The sequence below is a fragment of the Daucus carota genome, chromosome 8 (assembly GCF_001625215.2).
Source record: "Daucus carota subsp. sativus chromosome 8, DH1 v3.0, whole genome shotgun sequence".
NCBI classification, from domain to species: domain Eukaryota; kingdom Viridiplantae; phylum Streptophyta; class Magnoliopsida; order Apiales; family Apiaceae; genus Daucus; species Daucus carota.
Window position 1 is genome coordinate 13,812,911 of NC_030388.2, and position 16,189 is coordinate 13,829,099.

At 36.0% G+C, this 16,189-nt stretch overlaps 1 protein-coding gene across 1 annotated transcript; it reads right to left on the reverse strand.

Annotated features, from left to right (window-relative positions):
- Positions 1 to 10,246: 10,246 nt before the first annotated feature.
- LOC108198157 (uncharacterized) lies at positions 10,247 to 11,236 on the reverse strand. Its single transcript, XM_017365926.1, has 2 exons — positions 10,819 to 11,236; positions 10,247 to 10,776 (listed from the first exon to the last, which is right to left on the reverse strand). Exons 1-2 carry the CDS (start codon positions 11,234 to 11,236, stop codon positions 10,247 to 10,249), a joined length of 948 nt encoding a protein of 315 aa, XP_017221415.1.
- Positions 11,237 to 16,189: the final 4,953 nt, after the last annotated feature.

Consider the following 16,189-nt stretch of genomic DNA (forward strand, 5'->3'; position numbering starts at 1 on the left):
GCAAAAATGAGCTTGGAGACCTTTTGATTATTTGCTTGGCAACAAGCAGCATGATACACACACCAACCACAGATAAATATATATGTACATATATTTCTTGCATGACAACATATCGTCGTAGTTTTCAGGTCACTGTGGTTTAAGGTAACCAACTTAAACTGCAGCTGTTCACTAACATACTGACGTGGGTAGCACGGTTGGATAGTTCAAGTGGTAGGTTTATCCTCTATTCTCTCGAGATATTCGGGTTCTATTCCAGCACAACCGAAAAATATTAGAACATATACTTATACCTTAGCTTAAGTTGTGAAAAAAACATAATAACATGTGTGGTACATTTCAATTTCATTAATTAAGTTCATATTACTAAAAATCATCTCCCATATGTGCTTAAATGTAATCGTAATCTCAAATCCTTTATATCATGCGTCTTAACTTAACAATTTTACTTAACAATTAGACGGAATTATTATATTCTTTATTTATGATCTTCTGAAATTAAACTAAAAAGATATATAGATACTGTTACGTACATATATTCTTCTACATTGCGTTCACTTGGATAGAATGAAATGAGGGAAGAAGTTGTGTGGAAAAAGAAGAAAGTATGAGACAATAATAATTAAGTATGAGTGAGTTAAAACTTTTAATGAAGACAAATGATGGAGAAACATGATAACAAATGGAATAAGTATTTCTTCCATAACATGTGCGCGTGTTAGATTTTTAGTTCAAATAGTTGAAATAGAATAATTGAATGAAAGACAATTATAGACAATTTTTCTAAGCATCCTCAATTTATAGTACAAATTTTATCCTATTTTCTCCTCATTTTATTCTATCCAAGTAAACAAAGCCTTGAGATTCATCAAAAAATTGTGCACCGTCATTACATTTGCAATATTCTGTGCCCAGCATGTACAATGTTTGCCTCCATGAATACGTTATACATTAAAATCATAAAATGGACTTCGCATAAATGAATACGTAGCTAGTGAAGGGCAGTATATAATTAATATGATGCAAACCCACAAGCATACAAGCATGAAAGTGGATGTCTACGATTCTATGCCGTGGATTCCTTAGAATTGAAAGCACAAAATTTTATAGTATACTAATTAGACGAGAGGTCAGGAAAACCAAATTACAAGGGTGGACTTTCATGATTATTTAAATTTATGCTTCTTAACTGCTTACATCGCTATATTCTCCGCCTAGGTTTCTTGTGGTTCCATTGGTTAGTTTAATTTAATTACTCTATCATGTCACCTTAGTTTTTTTTTTTATGGATGTGAACTTGGCTTGTAATTTAAATTTTTTATTGAACATATTTTATAAATTATTTAAATTCTTTTAAGTTAATATTAAATATTTAGATATTTATTAAAAATAAAATTTAAAAATGAATAATAAAATTACATTATATATATATATATAATACATATAAAAAATTGTAAAAAAATGAGTGAAATATACGCTAAACTACCAAAAAAAAATATTCGTATGCAGACCAACGAATTCAACACAATAAAACTTGATGCATGATTGCACACTTAAATGCACGAAATACGCGTGCAATAAGTACATATTAAAACAATTACTCCAAGCTCAGGGAAAAACGTAAAACTGTCCGTCATGTATCTTTTTTTTTAGAAAAGGTTATAAATAAGTTTATAAATTTTTTATCAATATTTTAGTTACAAAATTTAGATTTGTGGTGGAAATAAGTCGAGTTTAAACGAGGAACAAAACGAGTGATAATAGGTTAAACTGACGTTGTGGTCGGAATAAAAAATGAGATGAGGTACAGCTATATATTCCATCCAATCCACTATTCCCATTTGTTTTCTGATTGCAAGAACATATCTGGGGATTGGGTAGTTGTATGTATACATGTCCGCTACTTATTCTCGTCCTCACATTATCCGCAACTAGCTTCTATACATTTATAAGTTTATAAACTTTTTTTTTACAATTCTGTATGTTCCGCCACTATGTGCATCACAATTACACATGCAAGGTGGTGTAATATTTGTGGTAAAAGTATTATGGAAAGGGGTATCATTTTACACTACCGACTAAATTAATTAGCGTTAAAAAATATAGATGTAAATCTGCTGTGTTCAGGCCTGACTCACATTCAAGTATGATCATCGATCGATCCACTCACAAATTCACACTTCATATCAAAAGAAAAATTCGACATAAATTGTGTATTTATTATATACTCCTGTGATTATGAGTTAGAAAGATTCAGACGAGAACACAACGCATGTTAATTTAACATTCCTGTAAAATATAATTCTATAACATATTTCTAAACTTTTTGTATGAATAAAAATTTAATATTTAATTTTTTTGGAAAAAATAAAAAAATAAATCATAAAATTATATTTTATAAAAATATTAAAATACATTCAAATAATAAAAAGCAATTAAATAAAAACGAGTAGGGCGGAGGGATATATAAAAACTAACTGATAAAGAAGTATTTTATATTATAGACGCATATAGAATATATACCATCCTCGAATGTGTTGGTAATTGCTTAATATATTCCGAAGGAAATGAAATCTGGTTTGATAGAACAAATTCAATTACATATTATTCTTTTTGAATGGTTTTAGATGGTTGCTCCATATGCTGCTACAATCTAGTTTGTTTGTGGACTCGAATTAATGAATACTACTTGTTCCACTGGAACGTCTATTTTTGTCCCACTATGAGTAGAATAACATCATTTTCGAGAACCAATGGCAACCTCAGAGCTAATTCCATGTTTTATAACATGTCGTAAGTCATAAAATTTAGAACATTTGACAAATCTCTTAAGGCCTTATTTATAATGTACACCTCTCCTTATCCTATTCTGTATTTAAAATAAATTTTTAGACACGATCTATTACTCTCTCTACTTTATATTATAGTTTAATGATGAGTAGAAATTTTTAATAATAAAATATTAAACATATATTAAGGATAAAACACATTGTTGGAATTCAAGTTAGTTAAATATGTCCTAAATATGAAGATCATTTTTTATATTATATTTAAAACTTCAACTAGGACACTGTTAGACTTGCTCTAATGCCTAAACAAATACTTGCTCAGTCCCATCCAACATAATATATTGGAAACAAAATTAAGGCACACTTTTTAATATTTTTTCTAAAATATACACTACACCATAACTAGCCTTCTACAACAATTTTACATAACGTTGCTGTAGATAATGTTGCCGTAGCTATACAATAATCTAGGATATTACAACAATTTCTCAATACGTTAGCATTTGTATGAATAAACTGTTGCCAAAAAGTTGTATAAGCAAAACAATAATTTTTAAAAATAAATTATTTGAAATCAGTATTTTTTATATATGCGGGTCCCACATGGGTGTCCCACTACTGCTCATGTGGCATATGAGTTATCAGTACCAGACCCACTGCTACTGATGTGGCGTCTGAGTCACCCATAGGGGACCCACTACTGCTGACGTGGCATATACGAGTCACCCACAGGCAGGGCTGAGCAAACGGTCGGTTCGGTCAGAAACCGAACCGAACCGAACTAACCGAAAACCGAAGTTTTGTTTTTTTGAAAACCGAACCGAACCGTAGTTAAGTTTCAAACCGAACCGAAATACTTCGGTTATTTCGGTTCGGTTAAAAAAAAACCGAAGTTTGAAATCCATGGCTGCCTAGCTGCAAGTGGCCATCTCCAGTCTTCTGCTTTCATCTGCATTTAAATACAAGCATCTATATTAGTAGCTATTCAAAGGCTCAGTGCTCACTGCTGCTACTGGATGTTTTCATCCAAAAAAACAAAAGGCAACGAAATAGAAGTCGGAACTGAACTCTTGAAGTTGCGGTCTTGGTGGTGGGCCTGGTGGCGCAAGGCGCGGGTACTAAGGTGGGTGGCTGCGGCTGTAGAGTTTAGGGTTAGAGTGTGGTAGTAAGTCAGACTAATCAGTAATGTATATAATTATAAATTATAAATAGTATTTATATTATATATAAATATAATTTAAAAATTATATATATAAAACTTCGGTTATTTCGGTTAAACCGAACTTTTGTGTTTCAAAAACCGGACCGAACCGAACTAAAAGTTCGGTTATAACCGAAAACCGAACTAACCGGAGTTTTAAAAAAATCCAAACCAAACCGAACCGAATTTGTACGGTTCGGTTTGGTTAGTTCGGTTTGGTTCGGTTTTGCTCAGCCCTACCCACAGGCCGGACCCAATACTGCTGATGTGGCATATGAGTCACCCTTAGGGGCCCCACTAATGTGACTGGAAATGAAAAAACTTAATTAAGTGAAAGGCATATGTTTAGCCTATTTGTAATTAAAGAGGTACCAACTCAACTCTGATAAGAAAGCAAGGTAAATAGCAAGTACTGTTGAAGGAATCCGTACGACGAACGTCAAGTGATTTATTGAAATTATATGTCTGAAGAATTTCAGGATGCTGCTGCACACCACTGGAAGAAGTTCATTAATATGTTCAAGCCTCAGTGTACAAATAATCTTTTGTAGCACGTCCAGAAGTGCAGAAGATATAAAGTTTTAATACTTTATTTATTCAGAAGATTCCATACTATTGTTACTTATGAAGAAGAACTACGAAGACATAGACTCGACGAACAAGCCTCGTCTCAAATGTTTATTTGATAAAGAATATTTAATTCAGCTAGATACAGATGAACCAGACAGTACATTTGTGTGTCAGCTACTCAGATTAAGTGTTCTACATCAACTACAAGTGGTCGTTCGATCAAGACATAGATCTACAACGTTCAACAAAGCCTGGAGTCCCTGCTGCTAAAGGAATATAATTTAATAAGTATTTAATTTAATTATTTCACTTATCAAATAATTAAATTAGTTGTATAATTTATTTATTAAATTAATTCACCCTCGAATTAATTTAATTTATGAATTTATATAATTAATATAATCAAGTGAGTAATTATTGAGTATTTATTCAATTAAATATAAAGGTTTTATTGATTAAATGACTCGGCATGACATTCTCAGAGAATGTCATACCGTGTCATTAGTTTAGGCTTTCTCAGAGTGGCTTTAATATGTCATACTGATGAGTGTTGCATGGCTTAATCAGTCGATATGACTTTCCAAAAGAAAGTCATACCGTGTACTTGATTCTGACTTGCTTTGATATGACATAGTGAATGTCATACCGTTTGTTGGTATCAGACATTCACTGGTATGACTTTAAAAAGTCATACCGTATCCTCTATCTAGGCTTTCTTGATTGTGTGTATGACTTGCTTGTTTATGACTTGAAAAAGTCATACAAAGCTCATCCGAATGGCTTTCTTTGGTAATGTCATGCCAAATGAAGAGTAGTGACCAAGAAATTAAGTCATACCGCCCCTGGCAGTATGACATTCCATTTAAATGTCATTCCTTCTTTGTTTTATGGCATGGCTTTGTGTAATAATGTCATATCTTGCATTGTAATATCATTCCCAAGCTAGAAAGTCATTCCTTTCTTTGTCATACCTAGATCCAAGTGATTTGTCTATAAATATGACTTCACTTCTTCATTTGTATGTTGTTCAAGCATTGTAAAAGCTTTCAAGTTGTTTGTAACTTGCAATTGTTATATCCACAGTTTTCTGTGCTTTGATCACTCGGTTGTTTTAATCACTAAGTTAGAATACATCCTGTCGAATTAATTCTACGAACTTTAGTGGACATTAAAACGAACCTTATTAATTATATAACGACTTAAAACATTGTTATATTAATTAATTAAAATCTGATTAACAAGTTTAATTCAAATCAGATTATTCCGCCGCGATTTTTAGTGACGATTGTATTCAACCCCCCCTTCTACAATCGTTTCAGGACCTAACAATGGGCATCAGAGCGGTTGATACCATTTTTCCGTATCAGATCCTATACACACTCTTTAACGTCCAAATATTTTTTATTCGAATTAATTTTATTCCAAAAATTAATTTTAATTTAAAATATTTTTCATTCAAAAATCCAAATCTCATCCAAACACTATTCACTTCAAATCCTTAAACATGAGTACACAAAAGATCAGTAGCATTAAAATCCCACCGTTCAGCAAGGAACACTTTGGCCTATGGAAGAGGCATATGTTGTTATTCCTCCGCACCGCCAACAGAAAATATATCGGGATATTAAACAAGGGTGTTTCTATTCCGATGAAAGTCATATTAGCACACGAAGAAGATGGTGTGTTAATACCTCATCAGACTATTCCGAAAGAACTTCATGAGTACACAGATGAAGAGGGTGAACAGATGAACTTAGATGACGCTCTTCAACTGATTTTGGTGGAATCTCTAGATCCAGTAATGTACAATGTTGTTGTTAATTGTACAAACGCCAAGCAAATTTGGGATACGTTAGAGATCATCAATGAAGGCTCAGATGAAGTCAGAGAAAACAAGAAAGAGATACTGATGGCTCAGTATGAACAGTTTGGTTCCAATCCCGGAGAAAGGATTTCAGAAGTGTTTATCAGACTTAATAATCTGATTAATAATCTAAATTTAAATGGGAAATACTACGACAAGAAAGAGGTCAACATGAAATTTCTCTTAACACTTCCTGAACATCTAGAACACAGAATCACTGCCATCAGGGAAAGCAGAGATCTGAATGAGATATCTCTGGAGAGACTCTACGGAGAAACACAGATTTTAATATTTTTAAATCAAAGAACAACTCTGATTTATAAAAATGCTAATAAACTCACTTTCTAAAATACACACTCGGGTCGAGAATAAACAAATATAATTATAAATTTAACACGTACCACAATTAATCAATTAATGGCATCAATCAATTATTATTGTAATTCATCATGTTATTCACCAAAAGTAATATAATCACAAAATTTGCAAGTATGCGAGAATTCATTTTATTGAAAATTAATAAAATAATCATGCTCAATGAAAATGACAATAATTGTACATGGCCAGATAAAACATTTAACAGTTATTTATTATATTGAAAAATCACAAAATTTTCCCGAATATAACATCCTTCCCCCTTAACAGGATTCTGTCCCCAGAATCAACTTACGAGAACAACTGAGGATACTTGGCAAGCATCTCACTTTCAAGTTCCCAGGTCGACTCTTCCACTCTAGGATTTCTCCACAAAACTCGTACTAAGGATACAGACTTATTTGTAAGTACTTTTTCACGCCTATCTAATATCTACACTGGTTTTTCTACAAACGACAGATCTGGCTGGATCTCTATTGGCTCATACTCTATCACATGATTAGAATCAGGCAGGTAAAGCTTCAGCATAGACAGGTGGAACACATTGTGGATATGTTGCATGTGAGGAGGTAATGCCAATTCATAAGCGACTTTTCTGACGCATCTCCAAATCTCAAAAGGATCCACATAACGAGGGCTTAGCTTTCCTTTCTTTCCAAATCTGGACAATCCTTTCCTAGGGGATATCTTTAATAACACGGCATCTCCAATTTCAAATTCCATGTCTCTTCTAGTAGGATCAGCATATTTATGTTGACGATCCTGAGCTGCTACTAGCCTTTTCCGAATAAGTTCTACCTTTTCCTTGGTTTGTTGAATCAACTCTGGACCCAAAATCTTCCTTTCACCAACTTCATCCCAACAAATAGGAGATCGACACTTTCTGCCATATAAAGCTTCATAAGGAGGCATTCCAATGCTAGCATGATAACTATTGTTGTATGAGAATTCAACCAAGGGTAGATGTTCATCCCAACTCCCTTCGAAATCTAAGGCACAAACTCTGAGCATGTCCTCGATTGTCTGAATTGTCCTTTCACTCTGACCATCGGTCTGAGGGTGATAAGCTGTACTCATGTTTAACTTTGTTCCGAGGCATTCCTGGAAGCTCTTCCAAAACCTTGAGTTAAATCGAGGATCTCTATCAGAAACTATCGATACTGGAACTCTATGTCGAACGACAATTTCTTTCAAATACAAGTGAACTAATTTGTCCAATGAGAATCTTCGCTGATAGGAAGGAAATGTGCTGACTTAGTTAATCTGTCTATAATGACCCAGATAACATCATGATTTGCTCTAGTTCTTGGTAAGCCAACCACAAAATCATAGCAAGATGTTCCCATTTCCATTTTGGGATATCCAAAGGTTGTAATAACCCACTAGGCCTCTGGTGTTCCGCTTTGACTCTTTGGAAAGTATAACACTTACTTATCCATTCTGCAATTTCCTTTTTCATATTAGGCCACCAAAAATTTTCTCTTAAGTCTCTATACATCTTGGTGCTTCCGGGATGAATCGAATATCTAGTGTTGTGAGCCTCTCGTAGAATCTCTTCTTTCAATTCCCCCACAATTGGTATCCATATTCGAGAGGAAAATCTCAAAATTCCTTTGTCATCCCTTTGACTTTCTTTTTCTTCTCCTGTCAACTTATTCTTTTCACTACCCATAACTTGTTCTTGATGTTTCCTGATCTTCTCTAGTAACTCTGGTTGGAATGTCATTGTATAAATCATATCTTTAGCTGACTTAGGGGTACGAACTTCAATTTCCAATTTCTCAAATTCCTTTGCTAACTCTTTAGAAGAAGTTATCAGATTCAATCTTTCCTTTCTACTCAAAGCGTCAGCTACTACATTGGCCTTTCCCGGGTGATAATTGATTGAACAATCGTAGTCTTTGATTAGCTCTAACCGACGACGTTTCCTCATATTGAGTTCTTTCTGGGTGAAGATATACTTCAAGCTCTTGTGGTCTGTATAGATCTCACACTTCCCTCCATACAAGTAATGCCTCCAAATCTTAAGTGTGAACACTATTGCAACCAGTTCTAAATCATGTTTTGGATACTTCTGTTCATGAGGTCTCAATTGCCTAGAAGCATAAGCAATAACCTTTCCATGTTGCATCAAAACACATCCCAATCCTTTGTGAGAAGCATCACTATAAATTACAAAGTTCCCTTTCTCATCAGGTAAAATTAGCACTAGTGCGGTTACTAACCTTTTATTCAACTCTTGAAAACTTTCTTCGCATTGATCATTCCATACGCACTTCTCATTCTTTCGGGTCAATTTCGTCAATGGCGTGGCGATCTTAGAAAAATTCTTAACAAATCTCCGGTAGTATCCAACTAATCCCATAGAACTTCTAACTTCAGTGGGCGTCTTTGGTCTTTCCCAATTCATAATTGCCTCAATCTTTGCTGGGTCTACCTTGATACCTTCATTACTAATTACGTGCCCAAGAAATTGCACTTCTTGTAACCAAAACTCACATTTAGAAAACTTGGCATATAATTTCTCCTTTCTCAAGACTTCCAAAGCTAACCTTAAATGTTTAGCGTGCTCTTCTTTAGTCTTTGAATATATCAAAATGTCGTCTATGAACACAATCACGAACTTGTCTAAATATTTCTTAAAAACTCTGTTCATGAGTTCCATAAAAGCTGCTGGTGCATTCGTTAATCCGAACGCCATTACTAAGAACTCAAAATGGCCATACCTTGTTCTAAAAGCAGTCTTTGGAATATCTTCAGCCTTTATCTTCAACTGATGATAGCCAGATCTTAAATCAATCTTAGAAAACCATACGGCTCCCTTAAGCTGGTCAAATAAATCGTTAATTCTTGGTAAAGGATACCGGTTCTTAATAGTCAACTTGTTGAGCTCGCGATAATCGATACACAACCTCATGCTACCATCCTTCTTCTTAACAAATAATACGGGTGCGCCCCACGGGGATATACTCAGTCTTATTACTCCTTTCTCCAAAAAATCTTGAAGTTGAGTTGCTAGCTCTTTCATTTCCACAGGTGCCATCCTATAAGGTGCCTTTGATACTGGTTCGGTTCGTGGTGCTAGATCAATAGCAAATTGGACCTCTCTGTCCGGAGGTAATCATGGTGGTTCATCTGGAAAGACATCTGGAAACTCAATAACTATTGGAATGGCTTCTCTAGGCGGAACTTCTCGGTTAGTATCTATGACATTAGCCAAGTAAGCCTCACAATTCTGGCGTAACAACCTCTTGGCTTGTGTGATGGTAAGAAATTTCTTGACCTGCCGATTTTCTTGAAAAGTCACCTTTGTCTTATCCGTTGTCTGCAACTTTACTCTTCGATGCTTGCAATCAATCTAGGCGTATTCTCAGACAACCAATCCATTCCTAGGATGACGTCAAATTCGCCTAACTTAAAAGGTATTAAGTTAGCAGAAAAATGATGTCATGCTATAATAATGTCCCATCCTGGATAAATCTGATCGACTACAACTCGATCCTTATTAGCTAACTCAATTACCAAAGCTTGTTCTAAGAATCGAACTCCACAATTCAATTTATCAATAATATCCTTAGAAACAAAAGATCTTGTAGCTCCAGAATCAATAAATATATTAGTATTTATGTAGTTCACGGGAAGCGTACCTGCAACCACGTCTGAACTCTGCACTGCATCCTTCATAGTCATGTTGAAGGTTCTGGCTTTCGGCTGATTCTGATTAGATGGTCCAGCTATCCTCGGCACGTTCTCAGCTGGAGGACCCGAAATCCTTGGAAAGTTTCCCATTGGCCCAGGTATGGGGCAATCCTTGACCATATGGCCCAACTTTCCACATCTATAACATGCAACTCCTTCTTTGAGCTCTGGAGCCTTATGAGCACATTCTGATGCATAGTGTCCCTTCTGGTGGCATTTATAGCATTCCACTGTGCTCCTACAACTTCCAAAATGTTTTCCACCACAGGTTCTACAATCTGGCATTTGTGGAGGATTAAATCTTTGCAAATTCTAGTTACGGTACTGATTTCTCTGACCCCCATTTTCCGTTGGTGGTCTCCTAAATCCAACATTTCGGTTTGGCTGAAACTCTGGCCTTCTATTAAAGCTGCCCCGAAAGTTTCCTTGCTTTTGATTTCCTTCTGAAGCCTCCACCTTTTTCTTCTTCCCATCTCTATTTTTCTGGGACATCTCACTTTCATTCTCAATGATCATGGCCTTTGGAACTATAGAAACATACGAAGTCATTTCAAACATGGCCACCCTACTACGGATCCAATCCTTCAGCCCTTGCTGAAATCTTTTAGCCCTCTTTTCGTCCGTATCAACTTGATCCGGAACGAACCTTGCCAATTCAGTGAAACGAACCTCATAATCTGCCACACTCATGTTATCCTGCTTAGGCTCCAAAAACTTAATCTCCATTTGATTCGGCATGTGCCTAGAGAAGTACTTCTCCAAAAACAATACTTTAAATCTTTCCCAAGTAATTATGTTACCTCTTCTTAAGGCTTTCTTCGATTCCCACCAGTAATTTGCCTCATTCTTTAAAAAGTAGCTAGCAAACTGGGTCTTTAATTCCTCTCTCACTCTTGCTAGATCAAATGCTTTTTTTTATCTCCTTAAGCCGTCCATTGGCTTCTACCGGGTTCACAGCACCCTTGAATTCTGGTGGATGAACTGCCTGAAATGTCTTAAAGGTTACATCAGGAGGAGCTGGTGGTCGCTGCTGCTGCTGCTGTGCTACAAGATTTGCCATCTGTTGCTGCATGAGAGCCAACATCTGTACATGTGCGAGATCAGCCCCACCTGTTTCTGCCGTCTCTGGAACGCTCTTACGTTTAGGACCCATGAATCTGATAGAAAAGAAGCAATTTATTTAATAATTCGCAAGCATGGTTTTTAAAATATATTGCAAACTTTAAATAGCAAAAGTGTTCTTGTGTTCACAGTTTGAAATTAAAAAAAATTTGCATAAAAAGTTTGCTAACATCTTAACACCTGCTGCATAATTACTATATAATCCTGCTTAAAGTGTATTAAGTGGCGACAATAATAAAAAAGAAATGGCCACTATTACCGAATCCAAATGATACAATAACTTGGATACTTACTGAATGAAATTGATTACTATACTACAAAAGAAAAACTGAGTAGTGTAAAGTAAAGCAAAGCGATAAAGGAAGAAGCGATTTCTGTACAAACGATATACATATATAGGAATGAAAAGTTATACAAGCATCAACTCTCATCCTCAGCCAACTAGAAGTAAACCGGTACAAGTGCATTACTCATAAATAAAAAGTAACCAAAGAAGGGTAGGATCCATACAAAGGATGTCCCTCCCAACTCTGATGACTATGCAGCTGCCGCTGCCACCGCGCCACGCATGTAGTAAATGCATCTATATCACAGACCGAAGTCAGATACACAACCAAAGAGGAGACTAGGTACTCGTCGTACTATAAGAGTACCTTCGTCTCATCCTGGAAACCTTCTCTGTTAGTTCACATCCCAAGTCTGAGTCTCTAGTTGCGCGGCCCACGAACCGTGCACAACTCCAACAGAATCCAGCAAATGAGCCTCGTCACCCGACGTGCCTCGACATCCCACTCACTAGTGGACAGGAACTCTGCTAATCGCTACCTCGCGATATGCTCAATCGCTCCGATCCTGGAGCGTGCCTCAGCGTCCTCGACAGGACCTCTCCTCTCCTGAAGCAATGTATCCATAAGCCTCCTAATATCAGCAGTCTGGCCCCGTAGAAAATCATACTCCTAGCCCAAGGCGGCATAGACATGATACGGAACTGCATTAGTCACACTACCAGCTGGAGCTCTGGATGTAGCAGATACAGATGCCGTGGTCCTTAGTTGGCGATGGATGATACGCTGACGGCCTCCTGCATCAGTCTCAATGCCCACAGCCTGTTTAGCTTCCTCGATAATCCTCATAACAAGAGCCTCTCCGGGCTCCATTTGACTAATAGGGACTTTCCCGGCCATAACAGCTTCAACGGTCCTTCCTACAATCCTTACTAGTGCTGGGTTAGCAACTACCTCTTGAACTGATCCGACCACGGGGTCTTCTTCCGGGTCCTCTTCAGGATTTGACAGTAATCAACACTTGCTGACGAACTATGTGAGGGTTACGGGGGTACACGAGGACTTCTCTCAAAACTACTTCCGTCCGAATCATTCTCAGTGCCGAGAGAATCCTGGAATAACACACAATAACCATGATCAGATCTGCTATAGAATGGTAATAATACCAAAATTGTACAACTTAAAACTAAAGACTATACCGAATACTCTGGATAACTCTATATGAGTTACACGACGCACTTATCTCATGTGATCTTCTTATGACTCAAATTAACACAACTCCTAAGCTTGTTTCAATGAACATAAACTGTAGCTCTGATACCAACCTGTGACGCCCTCCAAACCAGGGGTCTCGATTTTGGGGTCACAACCTGACTCACAATAATATAATATGCACAACGGAATAAAATACTAATATTATAAGATAATAATATGACCCCTGGATGCAACTAGATCATACACAATTTATGATATGAAGAAGCACTCAATAAAACCATTATATGATTACACACTACACATCTGATTAGAATAACTTCTACTTGAAGCTACACAATCCTCCAAAAGTCTAGATAAGTTTTATGACTAACTCATATTTTATTACACATAACCAAAAGTTCTATGTACACTCTGGATTCTTCTTACCTGTGCGGGAAGATTAAACCTGAACAGTTGGGGATGGTTAAGTGGAACCCTCTTTCTGGCAGTAAGACGCATTCTCGGCATAATTAGGTCCCGCTGAAAGATTAGCACAGCAACAACAAAGCAAGAATGAGCAACTAGAAGGCTCAGCAATATATATATATATATATATAAAATGCTTAAATGTAAAGCATTAATAAGTGCTATCTTTCGGAAAGAATAAGATAATCAACGACAATGTCAATGGAATAAAAGCTATATTAGCTTAAGCAGTAAATCATAATATTGATTAAACTTATTAAACAACGGCGTACTATCACATCTGATCAGTCCGTGAGATAATACCGTGTCATGCTTCGTGGAAACATGCCTCAAAACTGGTACCAAACAAGGCAACACATTGGCCTTTGGTAGAAAAGTATTATAATATTTCAATAACACCAAAATAGCGATTCGAACAACACGCTTTCTAGAAGTACGTCAATTCCTTAACTATAAAGGACAGATCAATTCGATTGTTAGTCAAAGCATTATTCTTTTATAATGTTAAGTATACAACCTGGGTAAAAAAAACAAACTAGCAAATGTGTAAATCGAGGATAGCATGTGATTAGCATGATTTGGAGTTTAACAGTTTCTACAACAATAACCATAATAATATTCAGATAACTCATGGCCTCCAATTGATCCTACGATACACATGTTTCATTATATTAGTACTAATACAATCAGCACACAACATAATATCAAAAATAAATATTAATTTTATTATTATTATTATTATTATTATTATTATTATTATTATTATTATTATTATTATTATTATTATTATTATTATTATTATTACCGTTAATAACTAACAATAATAATAACAATAATAATAAAAATAAAATAATATTAAGTTTTTGCACTGATCTACCATTTATAAAACTCCAGTCCAACTGCCCCCTCCGGACAGCCGCTGGCTTTGCCGGATTTCGGCCAATCACCGCCAGATCTCAGCCTCTCCCAGCCCTCTCTCTCTCTCTCTCGCTCTCTCGCGCGGCACCTCCGCCTCACCCATCAACCTCGCCATAGTTGCCTTCTTCCCCCATCTTCTATCGGCGTCGCGGCCGGCGTCCAATCGCCGCCGCCGCCGCGCCTCTCGAAGCAGCCCATCGATCTACTACTCTCCCCCCAATCTATGATCTACACCAACAAGCAACAGCAACCATCTCTCTCATTTCGTACCACCACCACTAAACGAACCCCCAAAACTCACATCCAACCTCCGGCGAATTCGCCGCCGCTTCTCAGTCTCCAATTTTCAATCAATTGCCCAACATCCAAGAACCTTCTCGCCCCAACGCCGCCATATTCAATCCACACAACAATCGCAACAATAATATACAAGACATATAGATGCTAGTTTATAATCATAGCCATGAATTCATGCTCAATCGACACACTCACCTGCTATAATCGCTTGAAATCCCAAAACCCTATTTCCTCCGGCTTTCGCTTGTGTAAAAAAACCATCGAGTCTTTCCTAATACTCTGTGTTTTGTTTTTTAATCTAATATATTTGATTCAATGTGTGACGAGCTGTCTACACTACACTACGTGTTTGTTTATCTTGTGTTTCCTTTTTGAACTGATCTGATACGTGGCTGTTCCTTATACATTCTAATTAGTAAACACCCGAAGCGGCCATGTGAACATGATACACCTGCTTATTACATTTATTAATAAAAACAAAAGAGCTACATTCTAGTCTTATTCAAAACTAATTTATCTGTAGTATAATTCTGGGGTTCGAAAATGTATCCCAAAACATCTACTAAAAATACCAAAACAAATCCTATATTTTCTGAATAAAATAAATCCGTGAAAAGTTTTATTTTTAAATACTTTTAAATATTTGAATTAATTTGTCCGAATAATTTTAAAAGTGCAAATGATCAAAAATAATTATCTGCGGGATTTATAATATTTTTAAATCAGTTAAAACATAAAAATACCAAAATTGAAATATTCTTGTAATTTTAATTAAACAATATTTTATAATATAAAGAAACATAGATTTAATATTTTTAAAACAAAGAACCACTCTGATTTATAAAAATGCTAATAAACCCACTTTCTAAAATACACACTCGGGTCGAGAATAAACAAATATAATTATAAATTTAACACGTACCACAATTAATCAATTAATGGCATCAATCAATTATTATTGTAATTAATCATGTTATTCACCAAAACTAATATAATCACAAAATTTGCAATTATGCGAGAATTCATTTTATTGGCAATTAATAAAATAATCATGCTCCATGAAAATGACAATAATTGTACATGGCCAGATAAAACATTTAACAGTTATTTATTATATTTAAAAATCACAAAATTTTCCCGGATATAACAGTCCTTGTAGACTCTCGAGAACCCAAGACTTACCCTAAATGCAAGGGCGCTTCTCTACTCCCCGACAGGGAAAACCCGCCAGACTACAGAGATAGAGCCTTTCCAGAGTATATCTTCGAGAAGGTTCTACAAGCTCCCCGACAAGGACAACTCGCCAGACTACAGAGCAAAGCCTCCTCTAGTGTTCATTCTCTATCTCCCAAGGAGGACAACTCCTCAGACTACAAGGTAGAGTCTTCTA

Excerpts from the sequence above, each read along its gene's own strand:
- LOC108198157 (XM_017365926.1), bottom strand. The coding sequence starts at position 11,236 with ATGCCGAATCAAATGGAGATTAAGTTTTTGGAGCCTAAGCAGGATAAC. Across the intron at positions 10,777-10,818 it reads GGGTCAGAGAAATCAGTACC|ATTGTAGAACCTGTGGTGGA; the intron begins GTAACTAGAATT and ends CACAAATGCCAG.